Genomic DNA, 23848 nt, shown 5'->3' with positions numbered 1-23848 from the left:
CTTTGTCTTTCCAGGGAGATGTCAATCCACTGGAGAGAACTGAAGAGGATGAAAAAGAGTGGTTAGAAGTTCTGAAAACATGACAGAACTGGGGATATAAGTGGAATCTGAGAGAAGGTAAAAATTATCAAATACTCTTCATAGAGAAAATAGAATATTTGTTTTCAATGGTTCAAGAAGTAATGAGTTTAAAGTGTAGCATGGGAATATCCATGTGGATTAAGGAAATGGACAGAGTACTGGCCATGTATTTTCTGGAGACCTGACCTCAAAAATTCTCAGTACTTGTGTAAGCATAGAAGATACACATTTGGAAGGTGTTTATGTAGGGCTCTGTCTTAATGCAAATATGGATACTACCTCTACTTGCTACTTTCTTGTTTAACATAGAGGGTCCTAATTCCTCCTCTGTACAACAGCATAATCACATCTCACCCATTCAGATAAACAAGCACAAGGGAGACACTGCAAAAGATGAAGCACATGTCAGACAGAACAGAAAGACCCATAGCAGAGAGGCTGTTCTTTGACAACAGACAGAACCACAGATGTTTTCTTAGAGCATCTCTGCAGTGACAGCTTTCAAGGCTCAGCAACGTCCTCAGACATTCTCAGGGGTACAGTTTTTGTGTTGAGCTCCATTCAAAGGATTTGTCTTCATTAAAGTAGGCTCTCTCTGTTGAGTGAAGGCTTACAAAATCACAGAGGCTCAGAAACATTCAGGTTGGAAAAGCCCCTCGGGACCACCAAGTCCAACCCCGAACCCTACTCTACAAGGTTCACCCTAAACCATATCCCCAAGCACCACATTCAGGGTTGGTGACTCAGCCACCTCCCTGGGCAGCCCATTTCAATGCCTGACCACTCTTTCTGTGAAATAAAAAGTTTTCTTCATGTCTAGGAAAACGTTTTGGCTGGACAGTATAATTCTGATACTACTTTAAAGTATCACAAGGGACCATGTCAGCTACACGGAAGAAACAACAATGGAGATGCAGTGAGACCAAATTTTACATTAACAATTGAGTTAATGCATTAAATTTGTATTGCTCAGGTGCAATCAGTCTCCATTCTGTTGCATTTACTCAGACAACATTTTGGTGTGACTGAAGAAGAAAGCACACATGACACCCTGTGCTGATGAATTAGTGACAGACACATGAATGGAAGCTGCTCCTTTTTTTCAGAATATCTAGTGTGAGCAAGTGCCAGATCTCTGTTAGGGTATGTTAGGTTAGCTGCTATTACTCTCTGTATTTATGTGTACAAAGAACATCTCACACACAAGATGCAACTTAAAATTATGGAGATCTAATACAAAGAGAAAAATGAAATACTGCTAGCGTGCTTTGACAGGAAATGTATTGCTTTCCATTTCAGGCTACACAGACATGTACAAAATATCCTCACAGCTTGGGAAAAAAAAATAAGATGATGCTTAATAACCTGGCAACCTAAAATTTTCAGTCAAAATGTCTATATAATTACTTTCCAGGTTCCTCTCTAACCTAGAATATAAATTACCTGCTTCTCCCAGTAAAAATCAGGAGAGCTTTATAGTAATGACTAAGCAAGACAACTGGCTGGATTATCTGAATAGCTAGAAAAAAAAGGGCCTGTAGCTTTGCAGGAAGCTTATCTGATGTATATGGGAATCAAAATGTCGACCACATTACAATTACTTCAGCCAGAGCTGAAGTGATTAAGTGAGTACATAAGATGTGCATCCCCACTGTCATTTTATGAGCATACATTATCATGTTTAATGAAAAAGCACCACTGAATCATATGTCTTCCTCTGGAGTAAAAAAACTCCTTTCTGCAGCTGTTCAGTAAAACCCCAAATATACTTCCTTTAGGAATTTCATGTATAGAAATCAAGGTTATGGGCTGAGGTTTTTGTTTGTTTGTTTCATGTTGTCCACTAAGTCTAAAGAGTTGAACCTTTAAGAGAAAGGGCAAAGGAGAAAAGCATGAATTACCAAGCCTTGACTAAAACGACCAGCAAGGAAAACCTGAAGATGCTGGACCTCTTTTCTCTATGCCATCTTCTGATCCAATATGTATGACACTATGTGCCAGCAATATCTTAGCTGATCTGCCCTGGCATAGAGATAAGGATTAGTTCATACTTTTCATCCCTACAATTAAGAGAAAGCCCTGAGCAGCCTGTTTTGAGGAGGAGCATGGGGACTAGAGACCTCCCAAGCTTCCTTTCTAACAGCATTATCCTATTACTCTATGATGTGATATGATTATAGGAATTTACCTTAAGCATGCTGAGGCTCTGAATGATTGCAGTGGCATATGGAGGAGAGCCAAGACATACTTCAGTAATACTAATTCTCCCTGAGAAAGGACTTTCTTCAGGATACTGCCTACCAAAGCTGACAATACTTAATGATGCAAATTCTCCAATTAAGTCCAAAAATGAGTGCTTACTTAGAGAAGTTTACTGAGTGTGTCAAATTGATATGCTTATTATGGCTACGCAGTCAGAATAATGTGAGCTCTAACAAACAAGGATATGTATCTGGCAGGGAAAAACAGAACAAGTCATTAAATACTGCTTTGTTTCTGCAATATGTTCCAAGCCCTTCCAAAATGTTTTCATCCATCCCCAGTGCAATAAAGAATGAGATTGGATTCCATGTTAATGCAAAAGCACTCGAGATTCGCGTTTGTATTGTTGTGGGTTGGGCAAGTCTTTACACTTCAGTCTGTGCATGAAATGGGGGTACTGATTGATACCCACCTGAACATGAGCCAGCAGTGTGCCCAGGTGGCCAAGGGAGCCAATGGCAACCTGGCCTGCATCAGGAATGGTGTGGTCAGCAGGAGCAGGGAGGTCATTCTGCCCCTCTACTCTGCACTGGTTAGACCACACCTTGAGTGCTGTGTTCAGTTCTGGGCCCCCCAGTTTAGGAGGGACATTGAGATGCTTGAGCGTGTCCAGAGAAGTGCGACGAGGCTGGGGAGAGGCCTTGAGCACAGCCCTACGAGGAGAGGCTGAGGGAGCTGGGATTGTTTAGCCTGGAGAAGAGGAGGCTCAGGGGTGACCTTATTGCTGTCTACAACTACCTGAGGAGTGGTTGTGGCCAGGAGGAGGTTGCTCTCTTCTCTCAGGTGGCCAGCACCAGAACAAGAGGACACAGCCTCAGGCTGTGCCAGGGGAGATTTAGGCTGGAGGTGAGGAGAAAGTTCTTCACTGAGAGAGTCATTGGACACTGGAATGGGCTGCCTGGGGAGGTGGTGGAGTCGCCGTCCCTGGGGCAGTTCAAGGCAAGGTTGGACGTGGCACTTGGTGCCATGGTCTAGCCTTGAGCTCTGTGGTAAAGGGTTGGACTTGATGATCTGTGAGGTCTCTTCCAACCCTGATGATACTGTGATACTGTGAAATCAGTATGTCCTGTGTAGGACATGGTGCTGGTTCTTCAGGCTCAAGACACAGGTGAATTTTCTGATTGGGGTGATTTACAAATGGCCCTGGGAGAGGTTGTGAGCCCCGTGGCAGAGGTTTGAGCTGCACAGTTCTTTCTCCTTTAGTACAGTTGTTTTTTTCAAGAAAGCATTAATTATGTCACTCTTCCTGCTCTAGGTGGAAAGATACTGGAAAAATAACTTTTCTGCATCAGGATCCTGCACCCAGGTAAGACTAATCTCAGCAAATACAGGGCCAAGAAGATTAATGTCTCCCATTTCTGATGTTGGCTGGTAAAAGTGTAATATCTTTTGCATGCAGAAGTAATTTAAAGTTGCGTCTGGGAAAGCAAACTGATAATTGGATTTTGTTATTGCCTTTATGGCTGCTGACATGTTGTTTACTGTTCTGCCTGTCAGTACACAGAAGCAAAAGCAGTGGTATTTTAGATTTGGTGTCTTGATCTTTATCTTGTGGATTTTTGTACTTTAGAGGCTGTTGGAGAAGAGCATAAAACCTTAGGTTAAGTTTTATCTGATTTAAACCAACCATTCATGTAATTCAATGTATAGAGATATTCCCCTGGGCCAGCCTTTATTTGGTGCAGTTTTAGATTTTAAATGGAGACATTCACCCAAAGTACAGAAGAAGACAAACACCAATACAAACTGATTAAGATGTAATCTCTTGCCTCGGATATGATATTGATTTGCACTCACAACTGGGGTTGTATTCCAAACTTTTGGCTAACATTTTCAGATGACTGGAGAGCTGTTCTCAGGCTGCAGTATAGTGCCTTCCCCCTTCTAGACAGAGGAATTTGAAGAGGTCAGCTTGAAAATTGAGGTTGCTTGTGAGAGAGCAGTATTTTGTATGCCGCAGTCCCTGCAAGCATAGCAAAAGTGAAGCCAATTGTCGGGTATGCTTTGAGGCTCTTGCATGGTTTGAATTCTTTGGTCTTTGGTTCCATTAAGAAAAAAAAAAGCTTCTGTTAGCTTATCTGAGTTGATTTGTCTTCATCTGTATTGAACTCTTATTTTATTCAAACACACAGATTCCTTACGTGCTTTTAGAACATGTTTATTGCCTCTGCTATAAGGTGATACTAGGGAGTGGGAGTTGAGGATTGTATATGAACCTCATGGGTAGCTGTAATATTGTTGCTGAAAAAGATTTTGAAGAAGCCCAATCTCTTTTTAAAGTAGTCCAATCTCTAATAAACTAGCATCCTAGCTTCATTGACATGGCTTGGAAAACCTCCCAGCATTACCTGGCATCATGGATAAGTATCCATAGCAAGACCAACCTCCAGGGACATCTGAATCCATAGGTAAGCAGCAAGAACACTGCTTTTGCACAAAAGGAAAAGCCCAGGAAAAGGAAGGTAGTCTGCTGGCAGCAGAAAAAAGCTTCCCAAAAGGACCTTTGAATCCTGTGGTGCACTGTGTAACAGGGACAGCTGCAATTCACTCAATTCAATTCAGCCTCTGAATACAAAATATTGTCCTGTTCTTACAGAATGTGCTCTTAAACCTTTCATTAGTGAACAGAATTACCCCTGTCTAACACATAAAATGGATACTTCTATATCTTAAATTGTTACACTTATGTCTATTATCAAGGTGTTTCTGCATTTACCTCAGGAAAGATAGAGCTGACATGAACAAAGCTCCCTCAGAGCTTCACTGGGTCCCCCAGCTCTACTCTAAAATTTTAGTGAAAGTTTCATGGGATGTTGTGTTTTAAAGCACAGTATGTTGGTAATTTCTTGGTATCCTGGAATCCTGTATAGCTGACACACTAGTACCTTATGATCAGCAATTTAATAAGCTCAACCTCGTAACTCTACTGCTCCCATTACCTGGGGAAGGAATAGTGTATCGTGACTGTGCAATAGCAACTAGGGAAGCTGGAGAAACCCACCAACCAAACCTGGACTATTCAATGGGTATGCCATTTGCAGATCCTGATCTTGAACTATGTGTAGGAAAGCACTCACACTATTTGATATCAGAGCCACAGATTATTCAGTAACCACTGAAGGTAAGGTCGTGGAGGCTTCACTGCTCAATCTGAAGCCAAATGCACAAGCAGTAGAACTGCATTGACAAAGACTCACCAGCTGTCCAAAGTGAAGGTTATAAATACTCCAACTCTCTGTCTGCATTTGGAGTCTGCCAGGCCACTGCACAGTTATGGGAACAGTGAGGGTTTGTAACTTCTAGTGGGAGTAAGTACTGAACTGTTGAAAGCCATACAATTGCTAAAGAAACTAGGTAACCTTCATCAGCCAGACCTCACTACTGAATGAAGAAGAAACAGGAAATGATCTAGAGAAGTTTTACCACAATAAGTAATTGAAGATGTGGGTATTGGTGATCAGTTAAACCACATTGTACCTGAACGTTACAAAGTAAGGTAAAAGCCCTCTACAGAACCACATCTGAGATACCTCAGTTTGGTTGGGACATCTAATACACATTAAATAAGTTTTATCTCCTTTTATTCTATACTTTGCTTCCCAACCTCTCTCCCTGGTCAGCATGGGTGGATGAAATAAGTATTATCTCCTTTTATTCTATACTTTGCCTCCCAACCTCTCTCCTTGGTCAGCATGGGTGGATGAAATAAGTATTATCTCCTTTTATTCCATACTTTGCTTCCCAGCCTCTCTCCCTGGTCAGCATGGGTGGATGAAATAAGTATTGTCTCCTTTTATTCTATACTTTGCTTCCCAGCCTCTCTCCTTGGTCAGCATGGGCAGATTGTGAAGGTTCAAAACTGTATAGGCTAGAACAAATAGAAAACTTGAGTTCATAGAAACTTCAAATGCCTAATTTGAAACTTCAGTGCATAGAAACTTTATGAAATGTTTGCCTTTTTTCAGCTTTTTGCGAGTGGGAGTTTATGCTTGTGTTAAATTGCCAGTACTGGCAGCATCTGTGCATTAGCAGTGTAAGCAATAATGAATTGCACAACAAAATCATCATAAATATTCTGGATTAACTTCAGAAGATCATAGGCAAAACCTTGGTCACCTGTCATAAATTAACACGAATCAGGAACGCTTTCCCTGTCTTCCTGCAATGCATCTTCTACACCATGCACAAGGAATGGTGGCTGAAAATGCCTTCAGGCATTTAGTCTGCCTGTTTTAGAGTGGCTGTTTCTAAGATAACATCAAGAATACACAAGGCTGTTTTATACAGATTGCTTTATTTTATAAAGTCTGCCTTTATAGCATTGCCTTCAAAAAGTATTTATAACCTTGTACAACTTGATGTCACTACATAGTGCTGCTTTTTAATAATCATTCATTTCCAGATTGTAGTAACTGATTCCCCTCAGATCTCAAGTGGAATTCAATGCAGCAAAAACCTCATGCATCAGTGCTCCAAAATTGCAGAATGATCACTGTCAGCCCTAGCTGCCTAGAAACTACAGAGCTGTGCGTTACTTTGGGTTCACTTCATGCCATTTCAGTTTTCTTCCCCTACTGAAGCCTGAGACCTCTTTGTTCTTTAGAGTTTTACTGGTGCACTGGTAAATAAAGAAGTAGAAGAAATAGTCAGCAGTACATTTCTGTATCATTTAAAGTTGTTAAATACTAATTGCTGTAAGAAGTTTGTGGGAGGGGAAATATGTATGCTGGGAAATAATTGTTCTTTGCATTTCCAAATGGAAAAAAGTCCCCAAATCTTCACTAATTCATTCTACTGCAGGTTTTTTTAAACCCCAAACTGTGTCTTTTTTACTTCTGCATGTGAATTAATGCATGTTCTGGAACCAGAGTGAAATCATTAAGGAAACCTGCTGCATTCCAGTGAAACGCTGGTTGTGACTTGCTATTGCAGACTAGAAGACATGCCTTCATAGGCAGATCTCGCTCTGCTGGAGCTTTTCCTCGTGAGAACAAAGCAATTTTTATCTGCTAGAACTTTCTTCAGTGACTTTGGGTAGCAGATTGCTTTGGTGCTTGTTAAGGTAGTGTTGGGCAAGATGGACATCTTTGAATTGTTGGTAGAAACGAGAGGGAAAAAATAGAGTGAAATACAGATTGAAATCATCCTCTTCAGCTCCTCTGTTCAACAGTCATTTGGACCTGTTGATCTTGAACTTCATCATCCCTTGCCCAGCAATCTCCATAGAGATTACTGTTCCTCAATTTGGTCTACAGCCAGATTTGTTTCTGATAATCATGATGAGAAGACCATATGTGAACGTAAGATTGCCTGTAGGATGACTGTTAAAGAGCTACCTCCCAGGTGACACTGTCTCGTTCAGAGTTAATGCAGAGGCGCTTAGGGTGGTTCTTGAAAGGTCTAAATCCCACTAGAATGGGGGCTGCCCGTGAAGCTATTCCAGAGGAAGCAAAGCACTTCTGCTTTCAACATGAAAGGCAGTATACTTTGAGGAACTCATCTTCATGGTATATTAACCTGATCTACTTGAGGGTGTCCCTGCTTACTGCGGGGGGGCTGGTAGGGGCTGGAAGAAATTCTTAGAGGTCCCTTCCAACCCAGTGCATTCTATGATTATTCATAGGTTATTAGAACTTCTGCTTCATAAGAAACTGTTGTTAATTTTTATTACTTTGCTTATCCTGCCTTAAGGTTTTGAAGAGAACAAAAGATTTTGTTCTCAAAGATTGCCTGTCATTCATGTTAGAGCCTGCGAGTGTTTCCAGCTGTCTTTGTGTTTGCTTTAGCAAATCTTCTGGGGCTAATGAGCAATTAGAAATTCATTAAGACTGGAGAAATATCAGGTCATGTTAGATGTTACTATTCAACTCTAGCCAAGCAGCACTTCTGCTGAGTTGGCTGGAAGCATGGATACAGCCAATTGCTTGTTTCTACTGCTTTATAGGCTGTTAAGTGGGAGGCATTAAGCCCTAGGTATAGATCCTTGTGGCAGAGTCCTTAAATCTATGGTGGGTATGACAGACACCCTACAGGGAATGCCCGTGAAGGGTGTTTGCCTCGTGTTGAAAGCAGTGGCTAGCTTGCCAGCTGAAGGGTAGGCATGCTTCTGGCATCCTGTCTACTTGAGACTGTCAGAAAGGCCTTCGGTATGAAGCAAAGGATCCTCCTAAGATTCTGGAATAGAAATTTGTAAGGAACTTGTGTTATAAAAAAAATTACTCAACTGGAATGCAGTCTTCTCACTGAAGGATTAAAAATAACAAGCTCTTCACACCGCACATGCAAGTTTCTTCTGGGGTAACTTCTATGGCAGATCTTGGCTGAGATCCTGTACTACAGACGTGGGTTCTGTAAGTGCCTGTAGACTTCAGTCTGTGCAGCTCTTTCAGTTGTTCTTTTGTTTCTCCCCAGAACACTTTGTCTTTTCCTGTGAGCAATTTGATAAATGAATTTTGTGCATGAGAAAAAAGTACTGACCAGTAAATGGACCCTGTGCAGAATCACTGCAACCCTTCTGATCCATGATGGTGCTTTAATATTACTATAAAACACTGCTGAGAAACCCTTTGTTACACTTAGTCTTTTTCCTTTTGAAACTGATGCTACTCTTTGCCTTCTGATGAAGTTTTAGTCTGCTCTGAGACCCCTGTAGCTTTCTTTTTGTGCATGTGTAATTGTGGCTTCAGGATTTCTAATCTATAATGCAGAACAGATTACTTAACCTGTAGGAGAATGAAGAGGAGGGGAAGAGAGGGATATTAGCAGACTTGCTGTCACTCCTAACATGAATGTGACCAGATAATAGAGAATACCAACAATTTTGACTAAATTTTTGTATATAGAGGAGATCAAGGAAACTCAAAGAATATTTTTCCATTGTAGACTACCTGCCAAATTTCTCATACCAGTTCTACATGGGTAATCATAACAGCAGGGCTTTTACCTTAGGCAGGCTCTCCCTTCTGTGACAGATAGCAAAGCTAGAATGTGATTTTGGAAGATGAGGTACAGGCATGATTAATTCTGTAGAAAGCCTGACCAACTGTGGCATTCTTGTCCATGCAAACTGGAGATTCTGAGCAGCTTCAGACATTTCATTCACTAGTAGATGCCTTAATGCCAAAACTGGGTCTTCAAATCCACCGTGCCTTTGCACATAATGTAGTATTACATTCACTTCATGGAATAGGTCATTCACTTCTTTATTCTTCTGTGTGATACAGAATTTCATGTGAAAACATGACAGTTGAGTAACCTGCATGACTGGGCATCTGCATACTTCAGGCAAGTGCAATCTGGCACATTCAAGGCAATGGGAAGGATGTGTGGTGTGACTCATTCCCTTGAGAGCTGCTCTCACTTTTCTGTCTACTCAACTTTCTATTAACAAACTCAAGTTAGAGGGTTATACTTCACCTGAGCCACCACTGTTTGCAGCTTCATACAGGTAGTATCTTCTCACTTTTTGCAGATGTGGGGGGTTGCTTGTGTGACATGAGGGGGACTTTCCTCCATGTAGCCTCCTGAGCCCGTCTTTTAGTGCATATGCCTGAGATCTCAACCTCTGCAGCATGACTAGGCTGTGCCATTCAACTTGATCTGTGTAAATCCAGTGAACTGATACTCCAGTCCCAGAGGTGAAATGGGACTTGAGCCAGCCTGTTCTGATCTAAACAGGTGACATGCTGAGAGTGAAAAATGTTTCAGCAACTGCATTCTTGACACACAAAGCCATGTTGGAGGCTTTAGGTACTCCTGTCTTCCCTACTCCAAAGGATGGTGTCTCTGTGGGCATCAGTTAATCTTTGCTGATGTAGGGCTGAAGCTTAGTCACTGACATGCTGTCACCTTGATAAATTTGCTTAGAAACACCTAAGCAGAGCACATGATGGAATCTGTCACTTTTTAAATCATTTGTTCATATTTGTTAAATACTAATAGGTGTCACAATTCTGTTAAGCTGACAAAGTTCAACCACCACATTGAACAGGTCAGGAGCCTGCAAATCCCTTAAACCAGAGTTCCTAGACACCACTTTTCTAAATTCAGTCACTTACCCACTGTCATTTTTTTCTAAAATCTGAATCAAATTTACCACTCAGTTGTCAAAATGGTCAATGGAAACAACCAACATGTATAAAACTCTCTTAATTTTGTGACGAGTTGCATATCAAAGCTGTGTTTCCTCTCTGGTGTCTTGCCCCACTGTATTGCAGAAGCTGTCTTTTTGGCTGGGTGCAGTATTTGGAACATAAGCCAAAGGATCAGGTCGGATCAAGTATCTATAAAAAGAAATTAAAACTCTTATTAGGCAGATTTAATGTGAACAAGGATAAAATAAGCATAGACAGTTGTGATGGTCTAAAGATCTGAGGAATTTTGTGAGAAACTGTCCTCAATAAAAAGCTTGATGGTGATAATCTGGTGTGCTAGTTTGAGCCTAGCTAGAACGTTTTGGTGAGAAGGATTAGATCACAGGCTGTGAAAGAGAAAAAACAATGGTGATGTCTACTTCACTCATAGGCTTGCTGAGAGGTATAAGAGCAAGAATCCAAACATAGATAAGGGAGTCACTCTTTGGGCTCTGGGCTGCATTTTTCTCTCTAACCTCACCCTCCCCATCTCTCTGACTAATCCACTTGCTTCCTAACCACCCTCCCCAGCCAACCCTCCATTCTTCCTTGGGGCACAAGGTAATATCTGGGGTAAGGTTGAGGGGGTGGGAGAAGGTGGAAGGGCAGTTGGGAGCCCCTCCTGGGGACTCAGGTTTCTGGGAGGGCTGTTGTGTTTCTGTATTACCTTTTACCTTGTATATTCCTGTCTATTACTGTATATACTGTAAATATCTGCTTGTGTATTGAGCTAAGCTGTAAATATAAGCTTCATTGAATTTCCAGAGCTGGCTGAGTCTAGTCTGGGTGATTTCCAAAGTGTGGGGGGGTGGGTAACACCCAAACCTCTACATCTGGAGAAGAAATTTAAAGAACTTCTAGTAAATCCAGAGTCTGTTCTGTTCATCAAATCCAAATCGAGTTTGTTTAAACACCTGAAAAACTTTCCCTAGTTTGCTTGCTTTCTTTTTTTTTTTAACAGACTTAGATTGGGGAAGTAAAATTCAGGTGTTTCTGAGTTTCTTTTTAGAGTAAACTAAACAAAAGCCTCAAACCTGAAATATGTTATATTTATATGTGCTTTTTAAAATGCATGCTTAAGTGATTGTATTTAGATTATAATTAGGTGTCTCTTTAGATAGGAGTCTCCATAGGGATTTTTTTTTTCACAGCTCCATGGGACAGTTTGGGGTTCTTTTCCAGCACAAAGACAATAGAATCATAATATGGTCTAGGTTGGAAGGGATCTCAAGAATCACCCAGCTCCAAACCCCCCTGCTGTAGGCAGGGACACCTCCCACTAGAGCAGGTTGCTCAAGGCCTCATCCAACCTGGCCTTAAACATCTCCAGGGAGGAAGCACCCACAACCTCCCTGGGCAACCTGTACCAGTGTCTCACCACCCTCACTGTAAAGAACTTCCTCCTAACATCTAGTCTAAATCTCCCCTCTTCTAGTTTAAACCCATTACCCCTCATCCTGTCATTACAAGACCTTGTATAGTCCCACCTCAGCCTTCCTGTTGGCCTGCTTCAGATAATAGGATCATAGAATCAACCAGGTTGGAAGAGACCTCCAAGACCATCCAGTCCAACCTAGCACCCAGCCCTAGCCAGTCAACTAGACCATGGCACTGAGTGCCTCATCCAGGCTTTTCTTGAACACCTCCAGGGACGGCGACTCCACCACCTCCCTGGGCAGCCCATTCCAATGCCAATCACTCTCTCTGGGAAGAACTTCCTCCTAACATCCAGCCTAGACCTCCCCCGGCACTGCTTGACACTGTGTCCCCTTGTTCTGTTGCTGTCAAATCCCAAACAACCAAGTTCACCTGATGTACAGCTGTACCAAGGTCTAGTATAATGGACACAGTGCACACTCAGACAGACCCTCCTGCTGAACTCGGGCAGGAGCTGCAAACAAGAAATCTTGCAGACTTGTGATAGGTGTTTTGGTCTGTGCTTTAACTTACACTATATCGTTCAGCTCTAATCTCGTGTCTGGAGAAGGATTGATCAAGATGTAGGAAAGGGTATTCTGATGATCATTCATTTCATCTAGAGGACAAAAAACATATCCAATTAATTACATTTATCACAGTATCATCAGGGTTGGAAGAGACCTCACAGATCATCAAGTCCAACCCTTTACCACAGAGCTCAAGGCTAGACCATGGCACCAAGTGCCACGTCCAACCTTGCCTTGAACTGCCCCAGGGACAGCGACTCCACCACCTCCCCGGGCAGCCCATTCCAGTGTCCAATGACTCTCTCAGTGAAGAACTTTCTCCTCACCTCCAGCCTAAATTTCCCCTGGCACAGCCTGAGGCTGTGTCTTCTTGTTCTGGCGCTGGCCACCTGAGAGAAGAGAGCAACCTCCTCCTGGCTACAACCACCCCTCAGGTAGTTGTAGACAGCAATAAGGTCACCCCTGAGCCTCCTCTTCTCCAGGCTAAACAATCCCAGCTCCCTCAGCCTCTCCTCGTGGGGCTGTGCTCAAGGCCTCTCCCCAGCCTCGTCGCCCTTCTCAGGACACGCTCAAGCATCTCAATGTCCCTTCTAAACTGAGGGGCCCAGAACTGAACACAGTACTCAAGGTGTGGTCTAACCAGTGCAGAGTACAGGGGCAGAATGACCTCCCTGCTTCTGCTGACCACACCATTCCTGATGCAGGCCAGGATGCCACTGGCTCTCTTGGCCACCTGGGCACACTGCTGGCTCATGTTCAGGCGGGTATCAATCAGCACCCCCAGATCCCTCTCTGTCTGGCTGCTCTCCAGCCACTCCGACCCCAGCCTGTATCTCTCCATGGGGTTGCTGTGGCCAAAGTGCAGCACCCTGCACTTGGAGCTATTGAACCCCATCCCATTGGACTCTGCCCATCTGTCCAGGTGGTCAAGGTCCTGCTGCAGAGCCCTTTTGCCTTCCAACTCAGTCACATCTTCCCCCAGATGCCCCCCCTTGGTGTCATCTGCAAACTTGCTGATGACTGACTCGATGCCCTCATCCAGATCATCTATGAAGATGTTAAAGAGGATGGGGCCCAGCACTGATCCCTGAGGGACACCACTAGTGACTGGCCACAAGCAAAGCGTAAAAACTACGAGTTCTGATGAACTAATCTGATGAAAGATCATCTTGGGTTTAGAGAACTGTCAGGGGTCAAAGTGATTTCAAGTAAGTTTAGCAACTTCTTTTCAGTTGTACTGGGGCTGGAACAATCTGACGTACCATGGTTTCAGTTATTAGTACTCAAAATACCTTCTTGTCTTTCTAAATGTTCTAAAAGAGCTCTTTTGTATCTTTCAGCAATAGTAATGCTGAATGCAACCCCATTTTAATGTAATTTCATAAAAATAATGCAAGAGTAGTTTGGGTTGGAAGGGATCTTAAATATCATTCAGTTCCAACCCTTTTTGCCACGGGACACCTTCCTTCCACTAAGTCAGCTTGGCCTTGAACACTTCCAGGGAAGGGACATCCAAAAGTTCTCCTGGCAACCTGCTCCTGTGCCTCTCCAGTAAAGAATTTCTTCCTAATACCTAACCTAAATCTACCTTCCCTGTTTGAAACCTTTACCTCTCATCCTGTCACTATCCTTCCTGACACAGAGCCCCTCCCCACCTTTCCTATAGGTCCCTCCTAAGTACTTGTGCTAGTTTGAGCCTAGCTGAGATATTTTAGTGAGAGGAGTTAGATTATAGGTTGTGAAAAGGAAATAATGGGGATGTCTACTGCACTCACAGGCTTGCTGAGATGTATAAAAACAAGAATACAAATATAGGTAACAGAGTTGCTCTCTGGCTTTGCCTGCCTCCCCTCTCTCTCTAGCTTGCTGTCTGTGTGACTAATCCCTCTGCTTCCTAACCCCCCTGGCTGATTCTCCAAACTCACCTTGATCATAAGGCAAAGCCTGGGATAAGGTAGAGGGATGGAGAGGAGGTGGAAGGGTGGGCGAGATCCTCTCCTGGGGGCTCTGGTTTCTGGGGGGGTGGTGGTGTTTCTGTATTACTTTTTAACTTGTGTATTTCTGTCTATAGCTGTATATATGGTAAATATCTGCTTGTGTATTGTGCTAAGCTGTAAATCCAGTTTCATTCTTTAATTTTCAGCTGCTGAGTCTAGTCTGGGTGATTTTATTAAGTGGGTAATACCCAAACCATCACAGTACTGAAAGGCTGCAGCAAGGTTTTCCTGTAGCCTTCTTTCCTCTAGGCTAACTCCCAGTCTCTCATCCTGTTCTCATAGGGAAGATGCTCCAGCCCATTGACCACATTCGTGGCCCTCCTCTGGACCTGCCTGAGCAGGTCAATGTCTTTCTTATGCTGATGACCCCAGAGCTGGACACAGTAGTCCAGATGGGATTTCATCAGAGGAGAGCAGAGTGGCAGAATCACCTCCCTCAAGTTGTTGGCCACGGTTCTTTGATGCAGCCCAGGATGTGGTTTGCTTTCTGGACTGCAAGTGCACATTGCTGGCTCACACACTGTTTTTCATTCACCTGTGTCCTCCAGTCCTTCTCCACTCATCTGCCCATATGTATTTGTGCTCAGGATTGCCTTGACACATGTTCAGGACCTTACACTTGGCTGTGTTGAGCTTCGTGGAGTTTGAATCTGTGATAGGATGGGGGGAAGGGCGTTAAGCTGGAAGAGGGTAGATTTAGACTGGGTAGAAAGAAGAAACTTTACAGTGAGTGTGGTGAGACACTGCAACAGGTTGCCCAGGGAGGTTGTGGATGCCTCCTCCCTGGAAGTGTTCAAGATCAGGTTGGACAGGGCCTTGAGCAACCTGGCCAGCAGAACATATCCCTAGGGCCCCATGGCAAGGGGGGGTTAAAACTAACTGATCTTTAAAGTCCCTTCCAATCCAAACCACTTCTATGAATCTGTCCTGCAGTTTACGTTTACTGCTGCATTTAATACCTATCAGTGTAACCATACCATATCCTACTGGAGAAAGGCCCAGGTGCTTCATTCTGTTTTTCACGAGCTCAGCAAGCTCCTGTCTTTCTGACCTCCTGTACAGGTTCATTCGCTGCTGGCTTATCTTCTCAGCTGTTTTGCCAGAGTGCCTTGGTACCCTCCTGCTCAGCCGCCGAGCCCACTGCATGCTTTTCCGCCGCAACAAGGGGTGATCAGACTGATCACTGGAGGTTGAGTTGCGATGATTGCTGCGGTAGCTCATCTGTTCTTTGGTGTCTTTAGTGTCTTCCCATTCTTCCACACTGATAGAGATTTGAGACTTGAACGAAAAAAAAAAAAAATGACAAGAGAGATTAAGGGCTTTAAAAGTGGAAGCAGATAAAGATGTGTACAACAGCGCAGCTGAACGCGAGGTTTGGCTGCAGTGGAGCTAAGGGAATTCTTGCTCAGCAAGGGTTCCTGAGTTGAGGACCCTTTACTAGACTTTGACTTGCTGTGTGAAAACCTCCTTTTACATTTCTCAAGTGAAAAAGCAGTTAATTGACATTTACTGTCTGATTCCACTTTCGATTCTGAAATCTCCTCTAGCCATCTGAACTGCCTTTCCTAATCTCAGAGCCTGTTCTAAAGGACTTCTTCACTTCCTTCCAAGCGTGCACATTTTCAGAAATTCCAGTTCTGTAACTGGGTTTTTTTTTTTCCTGATACATGTTGTGTAATCATGAAATAATAATCCAAGTTTGACTGCATCATTTTGAGTGCTCTTTGTGTTTTAGACCACATGTGGAATGGGCCTGTGTCTCAAATGCCAATAGAAAGAACACTAAATACGCTTACGTTGTAGCACTTCAAGTAAAATCACAGTTTCAATAGTCTAGACTGGGATCTTGCAATGAGCCTCATGTAAAGACCTAGTAATTCACTGAGGCTCTTTGGCTTAGCCTGCAATAGAAAGAGAGGGTTTTCTTTACAAAAAAATTATGTGTTTTTGAAGTTTTGTTACTGCCTCAGCTGATGTTATTTTGGGTCAGGCATAAGAGAGAACCCTGAATCCCTGGGTACAGGAACGTTCTTTGATTATGCTGTTGCTGTGTTGTGCTAGTTTGAAGCTAGCTAGAATGTTTTGGTGAGAAGGATTAGATCACAGGCTGTGAAAGAGAAAAAACAATGGTGATGTCTACTTGTGATGGTTTGGATCTTATCCGCCCCCCCCCACTTTTGAAATTGCCCCAGCTAACTCAGAAGGCCTCCAGGAATATAAATGAAGCTATTTATTTACAAGCAGCACAATATACAAGCAGCTATTTACAATATATACAGTTATAGACAGAAATATACAAAGGATAAGTAATACAGAAGCACAACTCCCCTCCCAGAAACCTGAGTCCCCAGGAGAGGCTCTCAAACCACCCCAACACCTCCCCTTGCCCCTCTCAACCTTACCCCAATCCTGAGAAAAGAATAGAGGTACAGCCAAGAGGTTAAGAAGGAAGGTTAGTGGCAGTGAGGTTAAGGAGATGTGGCTAGGTCTGAAGGCAAAGGCAGAATGAGAACAAAATGGAGAATGTTATCTAATATTTTACTTCTTGTTCCCAGAACTCTCAGCGAGACTGATGAAGGAAGGAGACACAATTGTTTTCCTTTTCACAGCTAAATTATCTAGTTCTTTTCACCAAAACATTCTAGCTTGCTTCAAACTAGCACACTACTTCACTCATAGGCTTGCTGAGAGGTATAAAAGCAGGAATCCAAACATAGATAAGGGAGTCGCTCTCTCTGCCTGAGCTTGGGGCTGCATTTTTCCCTCTAACCTCGCCCTCCGTCTCTCTGATAAATCCACTTTGCTTCCTAACCCCCCTGGCCAAACCTCCATTCTTCCTTGGGGCACAAGGGGTAAACTTGAGGGGTGGGAGAAGGTGGAAGAGCAGTTGGGAGCCCCTCCTGGGGACTCAGGTTTCTGGGAGGGCTGTTGTGTTTCTGTATTACCTTTTACCTTGTATATTTCTGCCTATAGCTGTATATATACTGTAAATATCTGCTTGTGGATTGAGCTAAGCTGTAAATATAAGCTTCATTCACATTTCCAGATCTGACTGAGCCTAGTCTGGCTGATTTCCAAAGTGTTGGGGGGGGGGGCAGGTAACACCCAAACCACCATATGTGTAATTTGGAATTGTCATTTTGATTTCAAATGTATTTTACAGTGAGTATTAACATAGACAAAGTGCAGTCCATATGACAAGAGGCTACTTGTGGATAGGATCTGGTGTGAACAAATCTGATAAGACCATCCTTCACATTCAGCTTTTGTTTTATGTTTCTGTCTGCATTGGTAGCTTTCCTTGTCCAAGTCTTCATAAATCAGCCATCTGGACTTGCTAGCAGCAGTGTTGGAAAGGTAGAGTCCTCTCCTCCCAATTATTACAGCAGGGTAAATCACAATTTTTGAACTAGAGCTTAACTGGGTTTGGACATGTCAAAGAACAGGTCTTGTGACTCTGTAAATCCTTGGACTGAACTTTTGAAACACTGGGATAAGTGAGTTGAGACCATAAATGAAGGTAAAGAAAGCTAAATATTTACTTCAGTCACTGTTTCCAGAAAGGTGTGCAGACTGGACCTTAGCTCTATGCAGGAGGAAAATTGTTTAAAGACCAAGAAAACCCAAAGAAAACCAAACTCTTTTGAAGGATGAACAAAAGTGTGCCTGGCAATGGCAGGTGTTCAATACACAATAAGTCCCTCACGGAGTACTTCTGTCTGTCCTCCTCTGTCTTAAACAGTCTCAAACTGTTGAGTCTCAACAAGACTGTTGAGACTGTCTTAAACAGTCTCAAACTTTCTGCCAAAATATAACTTTATTTTGAAGTTTGGTTGCTTTTATTTCTTTTAATTTAATTTCTTTTTTTACACAGCTCATAAAGCTGCTGTACAAGAAGCATAACTGATGACAGAGTGTCACTACTGCTGATACAGTGTCAGTGCTGCTATACAGCAGTAATTCATCATCTTAAGTTTTGTGAAGCATTTGGGTTTTTTTTTCAGAATCCCTAAAGTAGAAATGGTGAAATCTCTGGAAAATACCAAGATACATATTAAGTCCTTATGTAATCACTGTTATTTTTACTAGGAAGAAACCTGTCTGTCACCCATTTAGTGAATCATAGAATCAACCAGGTTGGAAGAGACCTCCAAGATCATCCAGTCCAACCTAGCACCCAGCCCTAGCCAGTCAACTAGACCATAGCACCAAATGCCTCATTCAGGCTTTGCTTGAACACCCCTAGGGATGGTGCCTCCACCACCTCCCTGGGCAGCCCATTCCAAAGCCAATCACTCTCTCTGTGAAGAACTTCCTCCTAACATCCAGCCTAGACCCTCCCCTGGCACAACTTGAGACTGTGTCCCCTTGTTCTGTTGCTGGATGCCTGGCAGAAGAGACCAACCCCCACCTGGCCACCTTTCACACCTTTTTTCCCTAAGTTTCAGGGAGTTTTCTTTGGGTTTTGTTGTTGTGGTGGTTTGTGTGTGTGTGAAATTATTTTATTTTAAAAGCAGGTTCCCATCTTAAGAATCAGACTGTGCCCAAAAGAGTGTAATTGCTCGTTTGTACTGCTGGACATTTGTGGCCAGAGGAGGTTTCAGTTTGGCCAAGGTGCTCTAATAGGATGTTGCATACCTTATTGGCCAACCCGAGTTGATTTAGTGTTGTGGGAATGTAGTCATGAACATAGCAATAGTCACATTTGGGATGGTCAGCATGGATGGTAGCAGCATAGTACTGAACATCAGTTAGTTTCTTGGACATTTATTGCCTTGACTTGCTGCTCCCTACGAGCTTGATGTTTAAGATATGAAATGGTTTCTATGTGATATGAAATGGTTTTAATGTGATGATTCATCTATTCTGAAGCAATGCCTTATTTTTATCTGACTTTCATGTCAAAATAACTAGTGTTCTGTGTACCAAGAGGCCTTAGCAGCTTCTGGGGGTCTTGGAATGCTTTTTCTTCTTTCTCAGCTGTCTGACCTGTCACTAAATACAGCTACATAGTCCTCTATGATAAATTGGGGATTTTTCTGTATTAGCATTTATGGTGTTTGGCATTTAAGCTTTCACCATACCGTAAAGACCACAGAATCACAGCATGTGGAAGGGAGCTCAAAAGCTCATCCAGTCCAAGCCTCCTGCTAGAGCAGGACCACCTATACTAGATCACACAGGAACGTGTCCAGGCAGCTTTTCAGTATCTCCAAAGAGGGAGACCCCACAATTCCCCTGGGCAGCCTCTTCAGAATAGGGACAAGCCCAACAGGGACCAAATTTCACTGGGCTTTTCCTTAAGTCCCCAGTCTGTCAGCTTTCAGGTTATAAATGTTTGTGTCCAGACCAATGTTGCTTCATCTTTATTTACTCAAGGACAATGAGTTGCATAATTCAATTTCCTGTGTGGATTAAACTGCCATTATCTCAATAAAATATCTCCAAATTATCTCATGGAAAAAGATTTTCTCACTTTTACCTTTTTGATTGTGTCCAAATCTCACTGGGAGGAATTGAGAGAGCAGTTCATAGTATCATAGAATCAACAAGGTTGGAAGAGATCTCCAAGATCCAGTCCAACCTAGCACGCAGCCCTAGCCAGTCAACTAGACCATGGCACTAAGTGCCTCAGCCAGGCTTTGCTTGAACACTTCCAAGGATGGAGACTCCACCACCTCCCTGGACAGCCCATTCCAATGGCAAATCACTTTTTTACTGAAGACCTTCCTCCTAATATCCAGCCTAGACCTCTCCTGGCACAGCTTGAGACTGTGTCCCCTTGTTCTGTTGCTGGTTGCCTGGAAGAAGAGACCAACCCCCACCTGGGTACAACCTCCCTTCAGGCAGTTGTAGACAGCAAAGAGGTCACCCCTGAGCCTTCTCTTCTCCAGGCTGCACACCCCCAGCTCCCTCAGCCTCTCCTCATAGGGTTTGTGTTCCAGACCTTTCACCAGCTTTGTTGCCCTTCTCTGGGCACATTCCAGCATCTCAACATCTCTCTTGAATTGAGTAGCCCAGAATTTGACATAGTATTCAAGGTGTGGCCTGACCAATGTTGAGTACAGAGGAAGAATAACCTCCCAACTACAGTTGTAGTGCTTCCTGCCTACCTAGCTTAAACCACAACACCCAGAAACAGGCAGACAATAAGCAGATACTTACTTGTGAAGCCATTTCTCCTGACTGACAAAGGGAGGGGAAAAAGAAAACACAAAACAATTTAAACAGATGTGAATGTAAAGAAACAAGAAACAAACATGGACTTAGAAGCAACCAGAGCAAATGATACACAGGCAGTAAGGAAGACATAATTCCTCAATGAGTTGTTTTTTTAAATGAAATGGATATAGTTGGAGGCATAGGTGCAGGTCTTTGAGGAGTAACCTAGGTTTGCTTGTTTTATAGTAATTGAAACACTGAAAACTTGATTTCTTTACAAAGGAATTACATTTTGTCCATCAGAGGAAAGACAGGGCTTCTCACATGGTGGAAAAAGGAGCATCAAAGAAGAAATCATATGTGTAGAGATATTAATATTGGCATATTTTGTTCTCATGACTCATTAACCATGAACTGACAGTGTCCTGGTGTGTGCAATACAAAGTAAGTTTTCCATGTCTACTGAAACTCAAATTGATGTACACAAGGTTGGTTTCAGTGTCTGAGGTTTTCAGAAAATATTGAGAAGCTACTTTGTAAAAGATAATCAATAACTATCTTAAATAACTCTGGACCTGGTCAGACCAGGTCAGTCAAACAACTCAGCCAGATGAAGATGCACAGGCTCCCAACGTCACAGTAAAATTGAGTTTAGAGTGATGTGACTGACAGCCCCAAATCTCATTTGTTGAAATGCCTACACTGCACTGCCCTGCCAAAAAACAAAAGTTCATGTAGAAATGTAAGTGCTGCTTTTAGAGTTACCCCTACCCTGTACAGAGGCTCTTTGCCAGTCACCTGCAGGTTTGCATGCATGTGAAGAAGGTAGAAAGGAAAAAAAAACAGAGCTCCAAAATGCACTCTTCACAATATGTTGTATCCTCACAGTTCAGCTGTTCTTAATCCTCTTTTTTGGCCCTGAACTGAAATAGCCAACTGTGAATGTCAGAACAAAGCACTGCCATGGATCTTATCTTCTTTTGTTGTTATTTAATGAATTCTTAATAGCTGGCATCTCCTCTGTTTCACTGAAAGCTATGGCAGACTGGGTTGTTTTTCATATTAGCAGAGACACTGCCTTTATTCTTCCCCTAGGAATGACTTTGATGAATTATGTCAATGCTCCTACTTTCAAAAAACCAGCTGTCATTATTGCAGTGGCACAGCCCAGTGGCTGAGCTGTAGGAGTATTAGGTGGTCCTCAAAGAAAGACAGTGGTGAACTTCGTTGCAAAAAAAAGCTATGCAAGATAGCTTTTTGCAACCTCTATTTTAAAAATCATTTTAACTGAATGTTTGTGCTTCCCTCAAGATAAATCTTGCAGTTAGGCATTACGTGGCTTAATGTTTTATTAACAGTCTCCCAAAATATGGAAGAGAAAATACAAACTATCTGCCTTGGAAATCAGTCAAGTGTGTGAGCATTTTAGAAGAAAGAGCAAAGCTGTTCACTGTTGTCTTTTAGAGCTGTATTTGAGCCATGGTTTAATGAATGTGGTGGTAGGCTTGATGGGGCAAGCATGGGCTTATCCATGTCCAGTCATGTTCCCCTGCCCCCGCCCCCCCCGCTACTTCTGTGCTGAGGGAAGCAGCCATGGGAGGGGAGGGTGAAAGCCCTGGCTTCACCTAATATAGTGAAGCCTGGCAAAGTGCCATTCTGATTGGCTAATCTGTGTCCAATGCCCCATTAGTCTCTGGCTAGATATTGATAAAAGGGATGAGCAGGTAGCACAGGGCTGCTGCTGTCTCATTTTGCATCCTGAATTTGCCTGCAGAGCTTACCAGAAATAGGCTCTAAATGCCTGCAGGCAATTGGCCTGCACAGCCAGGCAGACATTGTGCTGAGACTGCACATCACAAGACTTCCTCCCTGCACCTGAAAGTCTCCTGCTAAGACTAGAAGTCCTGGAGATACACAGATCATCCAGAGGAGCCAGGAGACAAGGTCACAGGTTGTCTGTCTCCTTCCCCCAGAAGCCTGGGAAGAATCAAGTCTCAGTGGCCAAAAAGACAGAGTTCCACATGCTTTGGGTACTGCCTGATTTATACTTTGTGAGTAAATACTTAAAAGCCTCTTCCAGTATAATATTTGCTTTTGCCCCTTGAAGAAATCAGTGTTCTAGTTTTGCCTGTGCCCTGCGTGTACAAATTCCCAACCTGTGCATTTCTGAACCTGTGAATAAGTTTTCTGGTGAGTTTTAGTGTTAATAAACAGCTTTCATAGTTATTAGCAATCATCCCCTGGACATCAAAATTAATACAGATTATTAATTTTGCATAATCCATCAGAATGAGATTGCAGTGTTAATAGTCACGAGGAAAACACACCTTATCCATGACTGAAATAAAAGCTGCACAAGCAAAACAATGTATGTTAAATGGTCAGGAGAAAGTACTGTTGTCATTTTTTACATAACAGAGAGAGCAATGTGTACATTCACATGGCAGACACATAAATAACACAGGTACAACGAAAACCTCCACTGTTGGGCAGCTAAGTTTAGAGAAATCCCACAATCCTTTTAGTGGCATTAATTTATTCTCTCATTGCACATTTCTTGATAGAAATTCACAGGGACACTGAACTGCCACCTGGCTTGGCAGACAGCATTGACATTGTTGTCATACATGACACAGGACCTGGCCACACAGCTTGCAGTGGATGCCACCATCAGTCACCACATGCAGGTTCACTACAGCTCTCTCTCTGTCCTAGCCTGTCTTGTCTGTGTGTGAGCTGCCCCTTAATTTCTCATCAGGCTATTCTCTGTAGGTGAGCACAGGAATGAAAGTCAGTAGTGTAGAGCGGGCTTCTGGGGCTGCATGTGAGCATGAGGACACCTCTGGGGGTTGCTGGAACTCTGCACTTGCAGACATGGCAATATTCTTTACATAACTGGTTCCCATCCTTATGAATGGGAAGAAAGTTGTGTACTCTGCAAACAGATCAAAGGGAAATACAGTAAACTGACATACCTCTGATGTTGTAAGCTTTTGGGATTCTGTCCTGTAGACTCCAATTGGGATGTCTCCTGTAGAAGAACAAAGTTTCTGATATAGCCTGGCATATGTCCTAATCCATAGATCCTCTTCTGTGATTTTCATCTGAACAAATGATAATAGGAAGGAGGACTTTTAACTCTTGAGGGCTTATCACTTTGTTTACTAATACTGCTCTTGCAATTCTTTTAAAGCTAAACATGAGCTGCTAATGATCACATTGTGGTATTTGCAGCTTTGCTCCACAACAAATCTGCAACTTCCATTGA

At 42.9% G+C, this 23848-nt stretch overlaps 1 protein-coding gene across 5 annotated transcripts in view; it reads right to left on the bottom strand.

Annotated features, from left to right (window-relative positions):
* Positions 1-6618: 6618 nt before the first annotated feature.
* KCNT2 (potassium sodium-activated channel subfamily T member 2) overlaps positions 6619-23848 on the bottom strand; it is a 179593-nt gene continuing 162363 nt past the window's right edge. For 4 of the 5 annotated variants that reach the window (XM_064147153.1, XM_064147155.1, XM_064147156.1 and 1 more), the window contains 4 exons: positions 23556-23684; positions 15396-15696; positions 12426-12510; positions 6619-10625 (listed from right to left, as the gene is read on the bottom strand). In XM_064147153.1, coding sequence (XP_064003223.1) covers positions 10514-10625; positions 12426-12510; positions 15396-15696; positions 23556-23684 — 627 coding nt within the window. In that variant the 3' untranslated portion in view covers positions 6619-10513. The remainder of the gene's footprint in view (positions 10626-12425; positions 12511-15395; positions 15697-23555; positions 23685-23848) is intronic. The other variant, XM_064147158.1, reaches the window with a different exon arrangement.

This window comes from Pogoniulus pusillus, chromosome 8, assembly GCF_015220805.1.
Source record: "Pogoniulus pusillus isolate bPogPus1 chromosome 8, bPogPus1.pri, whole genome shotgun sequence".
NCBI classification, from domain to species: Eukaryota; Metazoa; Chordata; class Aves; order Piciformes; family Lybiidae; genus Pogoniulus; species Pogoniulus pusillus.
Note: the sequence above shows the minus strand (reverse complement) of the source record. Positions and strands in the feature narration are given on the sequence as shown.